At 37.8% G+C, this 12,632-nt stretch overlaps 1 protein-coding gene across 1 annotated transcript in view; it reads right to left on the bottom strand.

Annotated features, from left to right (window-relative positions):
* Positions 1-12,632, bottom strand: part of FIG4 (FIG4 phosphoinositide 5-phosphatase) — a 103,482-nt gene that overhangs the window by 21,952 nt on the left and 68,898 nt on the right. Inside the window, exon 22 of the mRNA XM_019735020.2 lies at positions 11,538-11,624. Coding sequence (XP_019590579.2) covers positions 11,538-11,624 — 87 coding nt within the window. The remainder of the gene's footprint in view (positions 1-11,537; positions 11,625-12,632) is intronic.

Here is a 12,632-nt window from a genome sequence, read left to right as displayed (position 1 = left end):
AACTAAAAGGAGAAATAAACAGTAATACAGTAATCATTGGAGACTTTAACAGCCCACTCTCAATACCAGATAGATCATCCAGAGAGAGATTCAGTAACAAAACTGAGAATCTGAACACTATAGATCAGCTAGACCTAACAGGTATATACAGAACATTCCATCTAACAGCGGCAGAACTCACATGCTTTTCAAGCAGACATGGAACGTTTTCTAGGATAGATCATATGTTGGACCATAAAACGAGTCTCAACAAATTCAAGAAGGTTAAAATAATACCAAGTATCTTTTCCAACCATAATGGAATGGATATAGAAATCAATAACAGGAGAAAGCTGGAAAATTCACATAAATTAAACAATACACTCCTGAACAACCAATGGAGCAAAGATGCTAATTAAAATGGAAGTAAAAAATATTTTGAAACAAATGAGAATAGAAACACAACATACTAAAACTTATGGGATGCAGGAAAAATAGTTACAAGAGAAAGGTTTATAGAGATGAACACATTCATCAAGAAAAAAAAGATCTCAAAACAAACACAAAACCTAACCTTACACCTCAAGTAACAACACAAATGAACAAACAAAGCCAAGAGTTAACAGAAGAAAGAAAAATAATAAAGATTATAGCAGAAATAATGAAATAGAGAACAGAAAAAATTAAAAAAGATTAACAAACTAAGGGTTGGTTCTTTAAAAAGATTAAAAAAAAAAAGATGAACTTTTAGCTAGACTAACCGAGAGAGAGAGAGAGAGAGAGAGAGAGAGAGAGAGAGAGAGAGAGAGAGAGAGAGAGACCCAATTGAATAAAATTATAAATGAAAGAGGAGACATTACAAATGGTACCATAGAAATACAAAGGATTGTAAGAGACAAGATGAGCAATTACATACCAACAAATTGGACAACCTACAAGAACTGGATAAATTCCTAAAAACTTACAACCTCTCAAGGCTGAATCATGAAGAAACAGCAATCTGAACAGACTAATAATAAGGAAATTGAATTGGTAATAAAAAAAACCTCCCAACAAAACCCAAGACCAGATAGTTTCACTGATTAATTCTACCAAAGATTTAAAGACAACACCAATCTTTTTATTCCCACCAACAGTGTATGACAACATGGATGGATCTTGAGAGTATAATGCTAAGCGAAATAAGTCAGACAGAAAAAGCAGAGAACCATATGATTTCACTGATATGTGGTATATAAACCAAAAACAACAAAAGAACAAGACAAACAAATGAGAAACAAAAACTCATAGACACAGACAGTAGTTTAGTGGTTACCAGAGGGTAAGGGGAGTGGGGGTGGGAGATGAGGGTAAAGAGGATCAAATGTATGGTGATGGAAGGAGAACTGACTCTGGGTAGTGAACACACAATGGGATTTATAGATGATGTAATACAGAATTGTACACCTGAAATCTATGTAATTTTACTAACAATTGTCACCCCAATAAATTTAAATTAAAAAAAACACACCAATCTTTCTCAAACTCTTCCAACGAACTAAAGAGGAGGAAAGACTCAAAATCATTTTATGAGGCCCGTATTATACTAATACCAAAGCCAGATAAGGATATTACAAGAAAAGAAAACTACAGGCCAATATCCTCAATGAATATAGATGCAAAAATTCTCAAAATACTAGCCAATCAACTTCAACAGCACATTAAAGGGGTCATCCACCATGATCAAGTGGGATTCACCTCTGGGCTGCAAGGATGGTTCGACATATACAAATCAATAAATGTGATACACTACATTAATAAAATGAGATAAAAATCACATGACCTCAATAGATGCAAAAAAATTGAAAAAATTCAACATCCATTCATGATAAAAACTCTCAACAAACTGTGTATAGAAGAAGTATTTCTCAACATAATAAAAACAAGATATGACAAGCCCACAGCAAAGATCATATTCAATGGTGAAAAGCTGAAAGCTTTTCCTCTAAGATCAGGAACACTACAAAGTTGCCCACTCTCACCACTTCCATTCAACATAGTACTGAAAGTCCTAGCTAGAACAATCAGACAAGAAAAATAAAAGGGATCCAAATCAGAAAGGATGAAATTATCTGTTTGCAGATGACATGATCTTATATGGAGAAAATCTCTAAAGACTCCACCAAAAAAACTGCTAGAACTAATAAATGAATTCAGTAAATTTGCATGATATAAAAATCAAGAAACAAAATTCAATTGCTCTTCTATACACTAACAACAAATTATCTGAAAAAGAAATGAAAAAAACAATCCTATTTACAATATAAAAAAGCAATAAAGTACTTAGAAATAACTTTATCAAAAGGTGAAAGATCTGTATAATAAAAATATAAGACATTGATGAGTGAAATTGGAAGAAGACATAAATCAATGGAAAGATATTCTGTGTTCATGGACTGGAAGAATTAATACTGTTAAAAAGTTCATACTACCCAAAGTAATCTATAATTACAAGTAATCTGTTAATTTCAATCTATTAATTATGAACTCTATCAAGATTCCAATGGCATGTTTTACAAAACAGAACAAATAATCCTTAAATTTGTAAGGACACACAAAAGATCCCAAATAGCCAAAGCAATCCTGAGAAAGAAGAACAAAGCTGAAAGCATCACACATCCTGATTTCAAACTATATTACAAAGCTATAAGAATCAAAACAGTATGGTATTGGCATAAAAAAAGACACAGACCAATGGAACAGAATTGAGGACCCAGAAATAAACCCATGCGTATATGGTCAAATAATATTTGACAAGGGAGGCAAGAATACTTGATAGAGAAAAGATAATCTATTCAATAAATGGTTCTGGGAAAACTGGATATACACACACAAAAGAATGAAAATGAACCCGTATCTTACACCACACACAAAAATTAACTCAAAATAGATTAAAGACTTAAATGTAAGAATTGAGAGCATACAACTCCTAAAAGAAAACAGGGGAAACCTCTTGGAAATTGGTCTTGGCAATGGTTTTATGAATATTATACCAAAAACATAAGCAACAAAACCAAAAATAAACAGATGGGATTTTATCAAACTAAAAACCTTCTGTGCAGCAAAAGAAATGATCAACAAAATGAAAAGGCAACCTATGGAATGGGAGATAATATTTGCAAACCACATGTCTGATAAGGAGTTATCCAAAATATGTAAGGAACTCATACCACTCAATAGAAGAAAAATAAATAATCCAATTAAAAAATGGGCAAAGGACTTGAATAGATGTTCTTCCAAAGAAGACATACAAATGGCTAACAGGAACATGAAAAGATGTTCAACATCACTACTCATCAAGGAGATGCAAATCAAAACCACTTAACACCTATTAGAATAGCTATTATCAACAAGATGGGAAGTAACAAGTGCTGGCAAACATGTGGAGAAAAGGGAATCCTTGTACACTGCTGGTGGTAATGTAAACTGTGCACCACTACAGAAGCCAGTATGAAGGTGCCTCCAAATATTAAAAATAGAACTATCATATGATGCAGCAATTCCAATTCTGGGTATTTACCTGAAGAAAACGAAAACACTAACTTGAAAAGACATATGACATATTCACAAATGACATATTTACAAATGACATATTCATGTTCATTGTAGCATTATTTACAATAGCCAGGATATGGAAACAACCTAAGTGTCCAGAGATGGATTTATGAATAAAGAAGATATGGTATATATGTAGTGGCATATCTTTCAGCCATAAAAAGGTAGGAAACCTTGGCATTTACAACAAAATGGATGGACTGTGACAGCATTATGCTAAGTGAAATAAGTCAGAGAAAGATAAATCCCATATGATCTCACTAACACATGGAATCGAAAAACAAAACAAAACAAAACAAAAAATCAATAGAATCAGAGAACAGATTGGTGCTTACCAGAGGCAGGGGGTAGAAGATGGGGAAATGGGTAGAGGTGGCCAAAAGGTACAAACTTCCAGTTATAAAAGAAATAAGTTCTGGGTACGTAATGTACAGCACGGTGGCTACAGTTAATAATATTGTATTGTATATTTGCAAGTTGCTAAGGGAGTAGGTTTTATAAATTTTCCTCATTCATACACACACACACACACTATGTTAGGGGAGAGATGTGTTAGCTAATTTCATTTTGGCAATCATTTTGCAGTATATACACATATCAAGTCATTACGTTGTACACCTTAAATTTACACATTATAAGTCAATTATATCTCAATAAAGCTGGAAAAATTAAATTTAAAGAATCATGATTGTATTTTAGCTTGTCCTACTAACATTAACATATAAATTAACTAATAAGGACAGCAGTAGTTTTATCATTTGAAAAAATCCTGAGAGACCTGCCAAAATCTCTGAGTTGTTACTACATCTAAAATTGAAAATAAACTATAGTGAAATACAACTTACACATATTTATTATTTGTTTTGCCATTTGCTTCAATTTGTTAACCCTCCCTCTTTTTCCCTCACACTTAATTACTGCATGACATTCCTAGAAGTGGTAATACTACTGAATATCAAATATTACTCATGTGTAATTTATTTAATGCTTACTGTTACCAGGTATTGTGCAAAGGCCTGAGGATACAAAGGCAGATAAGCCCTGGCCTCAAGTAACTCATTGTCTTTTTTAGATTTGTTTCAGATTAAAAATACCACATGGTGGGTTCTATTTATCAAGGACTTTCAGTTCCCATAAAATTGAGAGGGATAGCATAAGGATGTTTATAAAATATGAGCAGTCCTTTAATTGTGAAGACATAATGCGATTAATTTCCATGGTAGTATTCCTCACATTTCTTCATGAGACCATGAAGAAAATGAATAAGAGTAATATTACAATATTAAACATGAAGAATTACTGATATAACATTAAAGACTATTGAAGCCTGTTGGTGAATTTTAAACAAATTAGGACTTAGTGGAATTTGTACTTTACTTTTTAAACCATGTGTAAAAACCCCAAGGGGTTCTAAGTGACTTATAGAACGGTAAAGCTATATTTAGATATAAAATTGAAATGTTTTCTCTTGCATGTAACCAAAAGTGTATCTTAACTGAAAAGACTACTCGTGTTTGGTCAAAGAGAATGGCAATGAACACACCATACCTGGACACACATCTTCATTGTGCAAAGAAAAAAAGGTTGTCAGGAAGCCATGGTGACATAGCACAGGCTCAATAAATGCGCCGTCTGCCCCCCATCATCCCACTCACCTTCCATACACAAAGATGATCAGAATTTGGTAAAGTAGCAAAATATCAAAAGGTTAAACAGTTACAACAAAATGTGACTCTTGTGTATGGAGCTAAGAGAACCAATGAGTAATAGCCCTCGTGTGGCGATAGCCGATCTCCAAGCCTGTTCCCACAGGATTAACCTACTTGCTCATGACAGCGTTTTATGAGCTAAAAATACACTTGGAACTATAACAAATTCTTCCTCTCTATCAGTAATTAAAGGATTGTTTTCCCTGTAATCTGACCATGACTCTCCAAGAAATTTAAAGAGCACGTATGATAATCTATTTAACTTGGACCCCTTCAGAGCAAGTTAAGAAATTTCACTTACTTGCTTTTTAAATCAAGAGCAGAAAACAAAACTAAATTATTCACTATCTTTAATGTAAAACATCTTGAGCTCCAGAAAAATCATCTCGGAAGTCTTATTACTGTCACAAATGAACCACCTTAGCCCCCAAATTTCATGTCATGTACTGCCAATTCCTGATGACCCACCACCCTATCTAGTCAACCAAGCTAGAAAACTCTTGCTCTCACATGTTCCCCACACCCAATCCATTACCTACATGTGGCAGATGGAGCATTTTTTTTTTTTTTTTTTACCAAGCTCTACAGATTCTACATTTACAAAATAACCCCTTTCTTGATTTCAGCTGCCAATAGTACTCCAGTCACTTTGTCCTGATGTTTCCAACAGATACGTTGTTTATTTCCTTGCCTCCAATCTACTCGCCATGCTATTTCCAGAAGTGAACTTTCTAAAACGCAAATATAAGCCTGTCACTCCCCTGATTAAAGCAGACTTTTAGGATAAGGGTCACGCTCTCTCACTTAGCATCTCCATCTGATCCGTTCCTGTCTGTATCTCTTGTATCCTCCTTGACTATCCCCTGGCATGAGGCACCGAATTGTGTATGGGTCTCCCAAGTGGTGTCTGGAGCCTCGGCCCTTTGCCCTCCTTGCCTTTTTAAGCAGATAACTCCATTTTTCCCTTAGAATTTACCCAAGCGTTAAGCCTGCCCAGGAATCTCTGCTTGATTTGGATTCTCCCTGTATTCCTACGACCTCCTCTGCTAAACAGTCACACCTCGCCAGCCCTGGGAATCACTGACTCACCCCGCAGTGTAAACCCTCAGACTCGGGCTACTACGTCTCATTCCACTCTGTATTGTGAGCACCTAACCTGGCACACAGTGAGGAGCATTCAATAAATATCTGTCATTGAATGCCTTTAATGTCTCACCAGTAAGGTAAGTATACCTTACCTTAGAGATCTACGTTCCCGAAAAACAACAAAAAAACCCATTAAGTGGGTATGTAACACCTCACGTGAACTGTGAAAGCTCCCATAGAGGGTATGCTCTGTAGTGATCAAAATAAAACAGGCAATACACTAAATTAAAAAAAAAATACATCCAAGTCATTTTAGATACCTTAAATTAATAACATAAGTACCTACAATTAAATTTATATTTATTATTCCTTATATGCTAGAAACCTTTCAGGGTAGTCCTCCCTGAAAGTTTCAACACATTCACCCTGTTTCTTTGACCTTATGTTGTTTAACATAGTATGCAGATGCTATTTTAGATAATATTCAGACAAAGAGGCATGCACTTTATCTACCTAATGGCTTTTCATTTTGACTTTCAGTTGTAGCTCCCGTGCATGCTCATCCCAGCTCTCAATTCATTGTAAGTAATGAGAGTGTATTCCCCAAGGTCTGCATTTCTTTTACCCACTATGGACACACCACAGAAACCTCTCTCATCTCTTCCTGGCCCCTTTTCTTCCTGACCTGTCTTCTCTTTTTCTAATTATTCCCAACAGGAATCACTCACACATACTTGCATTCAATCAACAAACATTTATTCAGTGTCTAGATTCCAGGAACAGAGCTAAGTTTTTAAATTCATGTGAATCCAGAGAAGGTTCATTCACATAAATCCAACCTGCAACTGTTCCCCACAGTAAGAAATGTACTTTGCATGGCAAACCAGTACATACATGCTGTATTTATGCATAGAAACAAAATTTCATGAAATAAGACTTAATCATATACTATGGGCAAGCACTGCAACTTTCTGTTGGTTTCAGTTCAGTTTTATTTCATTTCACTGTGTGGGAGCCTACACAATAAATTTCATGACCCACTAGTAAATCAAGAATTACAGTCTGAAAAGCACTGTCCTAGAGTATATCAAGGAAGGAAACTTCTATTTTGGAGAGATTCCTGTATTAAAAAACAAAAACAAAAAAACTGAAAATACCCTGGAAGGAATGGAGAAAGGATGGCGAGGGAGGAAGAGGGAAAGAGGAAGATAAGAGTAAAATAAATGGGGGTGGTGGGTGGGGAATGAAACAGAACAAGCTAATTTAGAAATAAAAAAGATATATAGGGAAAGCCAGAGAGGGTTAAAGAAAGAGAGAGTGAAGTAAAGGCCAGAATGAAAGAGGAAGAAAGGCTGTTGAGGTAATTTCTGGGGTGAAGGAAGAAATCACAGCCTCGTTTCTGGGGCTGAGGAACTGTCACCTACCATCTCCTGCCTATGGAGGGAATTAGCTGATTCATCATTGATCCTGGCCTCCCAACTGCTCTCATCCTTAAGCCTTTGAAGACTGTACTCTGCGGTGTTTGGGAACGATAACAAGAGTTACCCATTGAGGAGGAAATTATTTAGCCTTCAGCACAGAGACCAGAGCATTATCTGCAGAGGACTAGATGCAATCAATTGGAGGGGCGTGGGACCCCAGAGAGTGACTTGTATATAGAAAGCACATTATTGAAAATGTTTTCATGAAAAGAAAACAAAGTTGAGTTAGTCATGGCCATTGTGTCACACTCATCAGTGTGAAAAGGTGTGCTAATACTGTGTAAGAACACACTCTCATCTGTGAAACGCTTCCCCTGCCGAAGCCCATACCCAGAGGCATTCACTCTAAGGTCAATACATGATTCTTATTATGAGATGCACTCAGGGAATAATTTCAACCTTATGGTCCTGTAACAGTTAACATACTTATTTACCTTGTATTACATTTCAGCTCATTCTGCATTGGAAAAATCCTCAGACAGTATTTATCCAAACCCTATGTGTTATATTTTGAACCATTTCTTAGAGGTAATTTCTAAATGAGTGAGACATATTCCTGGAATAGGTGAGCTACAGAAGAGCAGGCACTAATGATATGTGTCCTTGTTCTTTTAAACCTACACTGATTGGCCTTTGTTGCTCCGTTAAACACTCCCAGAGAACTGGTTGGAGTGTAAAACGAGAACAGGCTGGTCTTGAATGAATGCAGGGAATCACTGCCAGGCCGTAAGCACAGCACCCCACCCGCCCGGGCACAGCACGTCCTCCCACTTGGGTCCTTCTCACTCTGCGTTTGGTCACAGATGCAAGTGGAAGCAGGACAGAGGGAAAAAAGGCTCAAAACTTGGTGTGCTTACTTTTTTTCTTCTATCAGAAGGCAGTCCGGGAACAACAACAACAAAAAAACCAGGAGGGGGCCGAGGGCTTACAAACAGGAAACAGAATAGGGGAAGAACTAAAAGGAAAGTTCAAGGATGGGGTGAGGAGGGAAGGAGTCACTGGGAGGATGGCAGAAAACCAGGGCGGGCGGGTGAGGTGGGCCTCTAGGGAAGCTCAGGTGGCTTCATACACCCCCTGACAGTAATGAGAGGGTCTGGGGGGCGAGGTGCAGTCCATTTCAGCACTCAGTCTCAGGTACTGTTTTGGGGGGCAGTAGAGAACACCAAACACGGGCTGCCCTCTGGGAACTTATCACCTGCTAGGACAGCAATAACCCTAAGTGGCAGCAGCACTGTTCTGAGGCTGGCCGGACACCGTTCTGAGGCTGGCCGGACAACGTCTGCACGGTGGCGGGAGTCAAGCAAAGCATGCTTGTCCAGGAAGCACCTCTACATTAGGGACGATGCGCTGGGTACCGGGACAAGAATAGAGGTGTATACCGGGGGTGCCAAGAGGATCTAGACATATCATAAGAGATGTTAACACTTTGGTCAGCGTTGCTCAAGCAGTAGTCCGCCATAATTAGAAGTGTCCGGACGCTGATGGTAACCACTTTGAGCACCTCTTGTAATTGCAGAAGTCAAACGTGACTTGTATGCTTCTTTTGTTATCAGTATATATTAATACCGGTTTTTCCCCTTCTTAAAATGTGCATACAATTTTTTTGGCACCCTCTGTATTTTCTTTAAATATTAACAAAATTAAAGCTCAAGAGAGCAGAGAGAGTATGTCTGCATGTAAAGGTGTCTACAAATCCAGACCATGTCAGAGAACCACAGGGAGGGCTATTAACACTAATGACAAAGTATTTCTGCCACTGTGGTTACAAAAGCAGCTGGTCACACGAGGCATTTACAGCTTAGTGGTGGAGATCCAGCCTGTCGGGGTTTGAATCTGGGTTCCTTCACTCGTTAGCTGTTTGACTTTGGGCAAATTACGTATTTCTCTGTGCTTCAGTTTCTCATGTGCAAAATAAAGGCGATAGTAAGATCTACTTCACAGGGTTATTGTGAGAATGGAATTAATACAGGTTAAGACCAGTGCTTACCCAGTGCTCGCTCTGTAAGTGATGGCTGTTATTTCTCCCTAATCACCACCCATCCACTTAGGAAGCGGCATGAGTCAAAGGGAGGGGTCACACGCAAACAAAGTACAGCTTTGAGTGGGCTGACGGTGCAGACCCTGACCAGTTTTGGTTTAACACATCCATTTCTAATAAATGTCTTGCAAGAAGACCTTGGGTGAAAATGTCCAGCTCCCCCATCTATTAGGTTGGTGCAAAAATAATTGCAAAAGCCGCAATTACTTTTGCACCAACCTACTAGGTTTCTGTACTTCTGTTGTTGTATTTACCTCATATTTAGCAAAGGAGTAAGGTTTGCCTCATGATTTCAAGAAAAATTGGATAGATTATGAGTTATCCAGAGAAGAGTAGCTACGTATGTATATATAAACTTAAAATAAACTAATTACCCTTTTAAAATCTACTAGAACCTAAAACATAACAAGATGAGAATCTCGATAATCTCATACAAATCTAACTTCTCTTGGTTTTGGCATAGCTTTGGAAATCTAAAAATGAATAGTTGACATTTTAAGAACTTAGAGTGGTTTCAATTTAAAGTGCACAACCATGTACAAACACAGACACACACACCCCAAAACAACAATAACACTCTTGGGCAGTTGCCATGACAACATAATGCAGAGCCTACCAGGCTCTTTGTTATCCTGCTGAAGATGCTGTGCAAAAACACACTCAACTTAGACTCTGCACTAATTAATTGGAAAAGGTTAAAAAAAAATTCTAGATCCACATGGTTTTCATATGTCCTAGAACTCAGGAAAGCAAATACTAAATATTTTAAGAAAACAATTTAAAAGTAATAACTGCAAGATCAATTATGCATCAAAGTAGTCCCAATGTCAAAGGAAACAGGGGAAAAGGTTTTCTTTCAGTTTGTGTACTATATTCATGTCATCATCTTCTCCTCCTCAGTTGTGCCATGCTATTTTAATGGAATAATCAATTTGTATAATACAATTTGGTTAACAGAGTCTCTTATTTTACTGACACATTTAAATACTTTCCTTCTTTGGCCACATCTATTTCAATTCAGTTAGGAGCCCATACTTCCATATGCTAATTAGACATAAGGGAATAAAACTGTCTCTGCTAGGAGTTTGTATCTTTTAAAAAAAAAGGAAAAACAGAAAAAAATACTGATGGGGAGAGAACAAAGGGATAAATAGCCATTTTGAAGGCTGTGATAAAATATGGTAGAGCTATGATTCAGGATATGAACCTAGTTCTGTTTAAGAATTGACTAAACACCCATTTAACTTTATAGCAAGTTAAGAACTGGTGAGGACCTATAGCTAGAAGAGACAAGCCCATTCCTCCCCTCGAAGAGCTTGTATTAAACTTGAGGAGCATGTCTACAGGGTCAGAGCTGTTTTGTCATCCCACCTCTACACAGTGGAGAGCAGAGTTCATGGCGAGAAGCCTCCATCAACTCCAATCTTAATCCAAAGGATGCATTCCAAGTACCGTCAAGGCTCCCAATCTCTTCCCCATCCCTTAGCTCCCCCGTTTTCCTTGGATAAGGTACTAGGAGGAGATGCTATGGTGCTTACACTATTGTGTTGAGAAGATGATTTTTTTTTTTCACAAAGTCTTCAAAAAAAGCACTATGAATGGCATGAATACGAAGATTTTTTTTTTTTAAAGGTCTAATCTAGTACTTACAATTTTGTAACTCCATCTGGGCACCTGGAACAGAGCTGCTGGCTGCTCTTGTCTTGTTGATGTTGACTCAGACCCAGCTGGACAAATCTATACATTACAATGGATAAAAAGTAAGCTAAAGAAGAAACTACTTGCAATAAGTTCAGTAGATCACACAAAATGGAATGAGCTTTCAAATGACAATACAGTAGTATCTCGGTTTTTGAACATGTCTGTTGACGAACACTTCGGTTTACAAACGCTGTAAATTTTATGGATCTATGGTATCAATAGTAAAATTTGTGCTAAATTTGCAGTTTTAGGGGTTGATTTTAAAGGTCTGGAACGGATTAATCCATTTTGCATTACATTCTATTGGGAAACGGTGCCTTGGTTTTCAAATGTTTCAGAACTTGAATGATCTTCCGGAATGGATTATGTTTGAAAACCGAGGTATCACTGTAATATGCTTATTTCAGAAAAGCACACAAGTATTCTGTGTAACAAAAGACTTTACTTGTAAATGGTTGTCTGATTTTAGAGTGGGTTTGTTAGTTGTAAAGAAGGAGAGATTCTGCAGAACCATGGGTATAAGAATGAAACGAAACGTGTACTTCATTGTATTTCTATCTACTTAAATGTGATACAGAACTGAACCAAAACGTTCCTAAAGCCAAACAGATGATCTTTTAGGACCTCCCAAATCTAAGGGTGACTGTGGCAGGAAACATGGGGAAACATTTGTGGTGAGACACGTTAACAGGGACAGGGCAGGATCGGGCTAGGGATCCATCTCCTAAAGCAGCGACACCGCTGAGAACCCAGGAAATGGACTGTTTCCTTAGGACCAGAAGAATCCCCAAGTGGACTCCTCTCACTCCTAAGAGTACCTTCAACAAGGTGGAGGGGACTGAGGAGACCATCTGCTGAGCACCACTGTATACCAGCCCTCCTTAGAGAAGACTGGAGCAATACTAACCTCGGCCTGAAGCTAAGAGCCAAAGGGTATCGCCCCAGCCCAGTCCGCCGGTCAGAGGATATCTAAGATGGGCCCAGCTATTTCTCAAGCGCAGACCTGTCTAAAGGTGGCCTATGCTACGCGCATTCATCTTCCCC

The sequence above is a fragment of the Rhinolophus sinicus genome, linkage group LG05 (genome assembly GCF_036562045.2).
Source record: "Rhinolophus sinicus isolate RSC01 linkage group LG05, ASM3656204v1, whole genome shotgun sequence".
Classification (NCBI taxonomy): Eukaryota; Metazoa; Chordata; class Mammalia; order Chiroptera; family Rhinolophidae; genus Rhinolophus; species Rhinolophus sinicus.
Note: the sequence above shows the minus strand (reverse complement) of the source record. Positions and strands in the feature narration are given on the sequence as shown.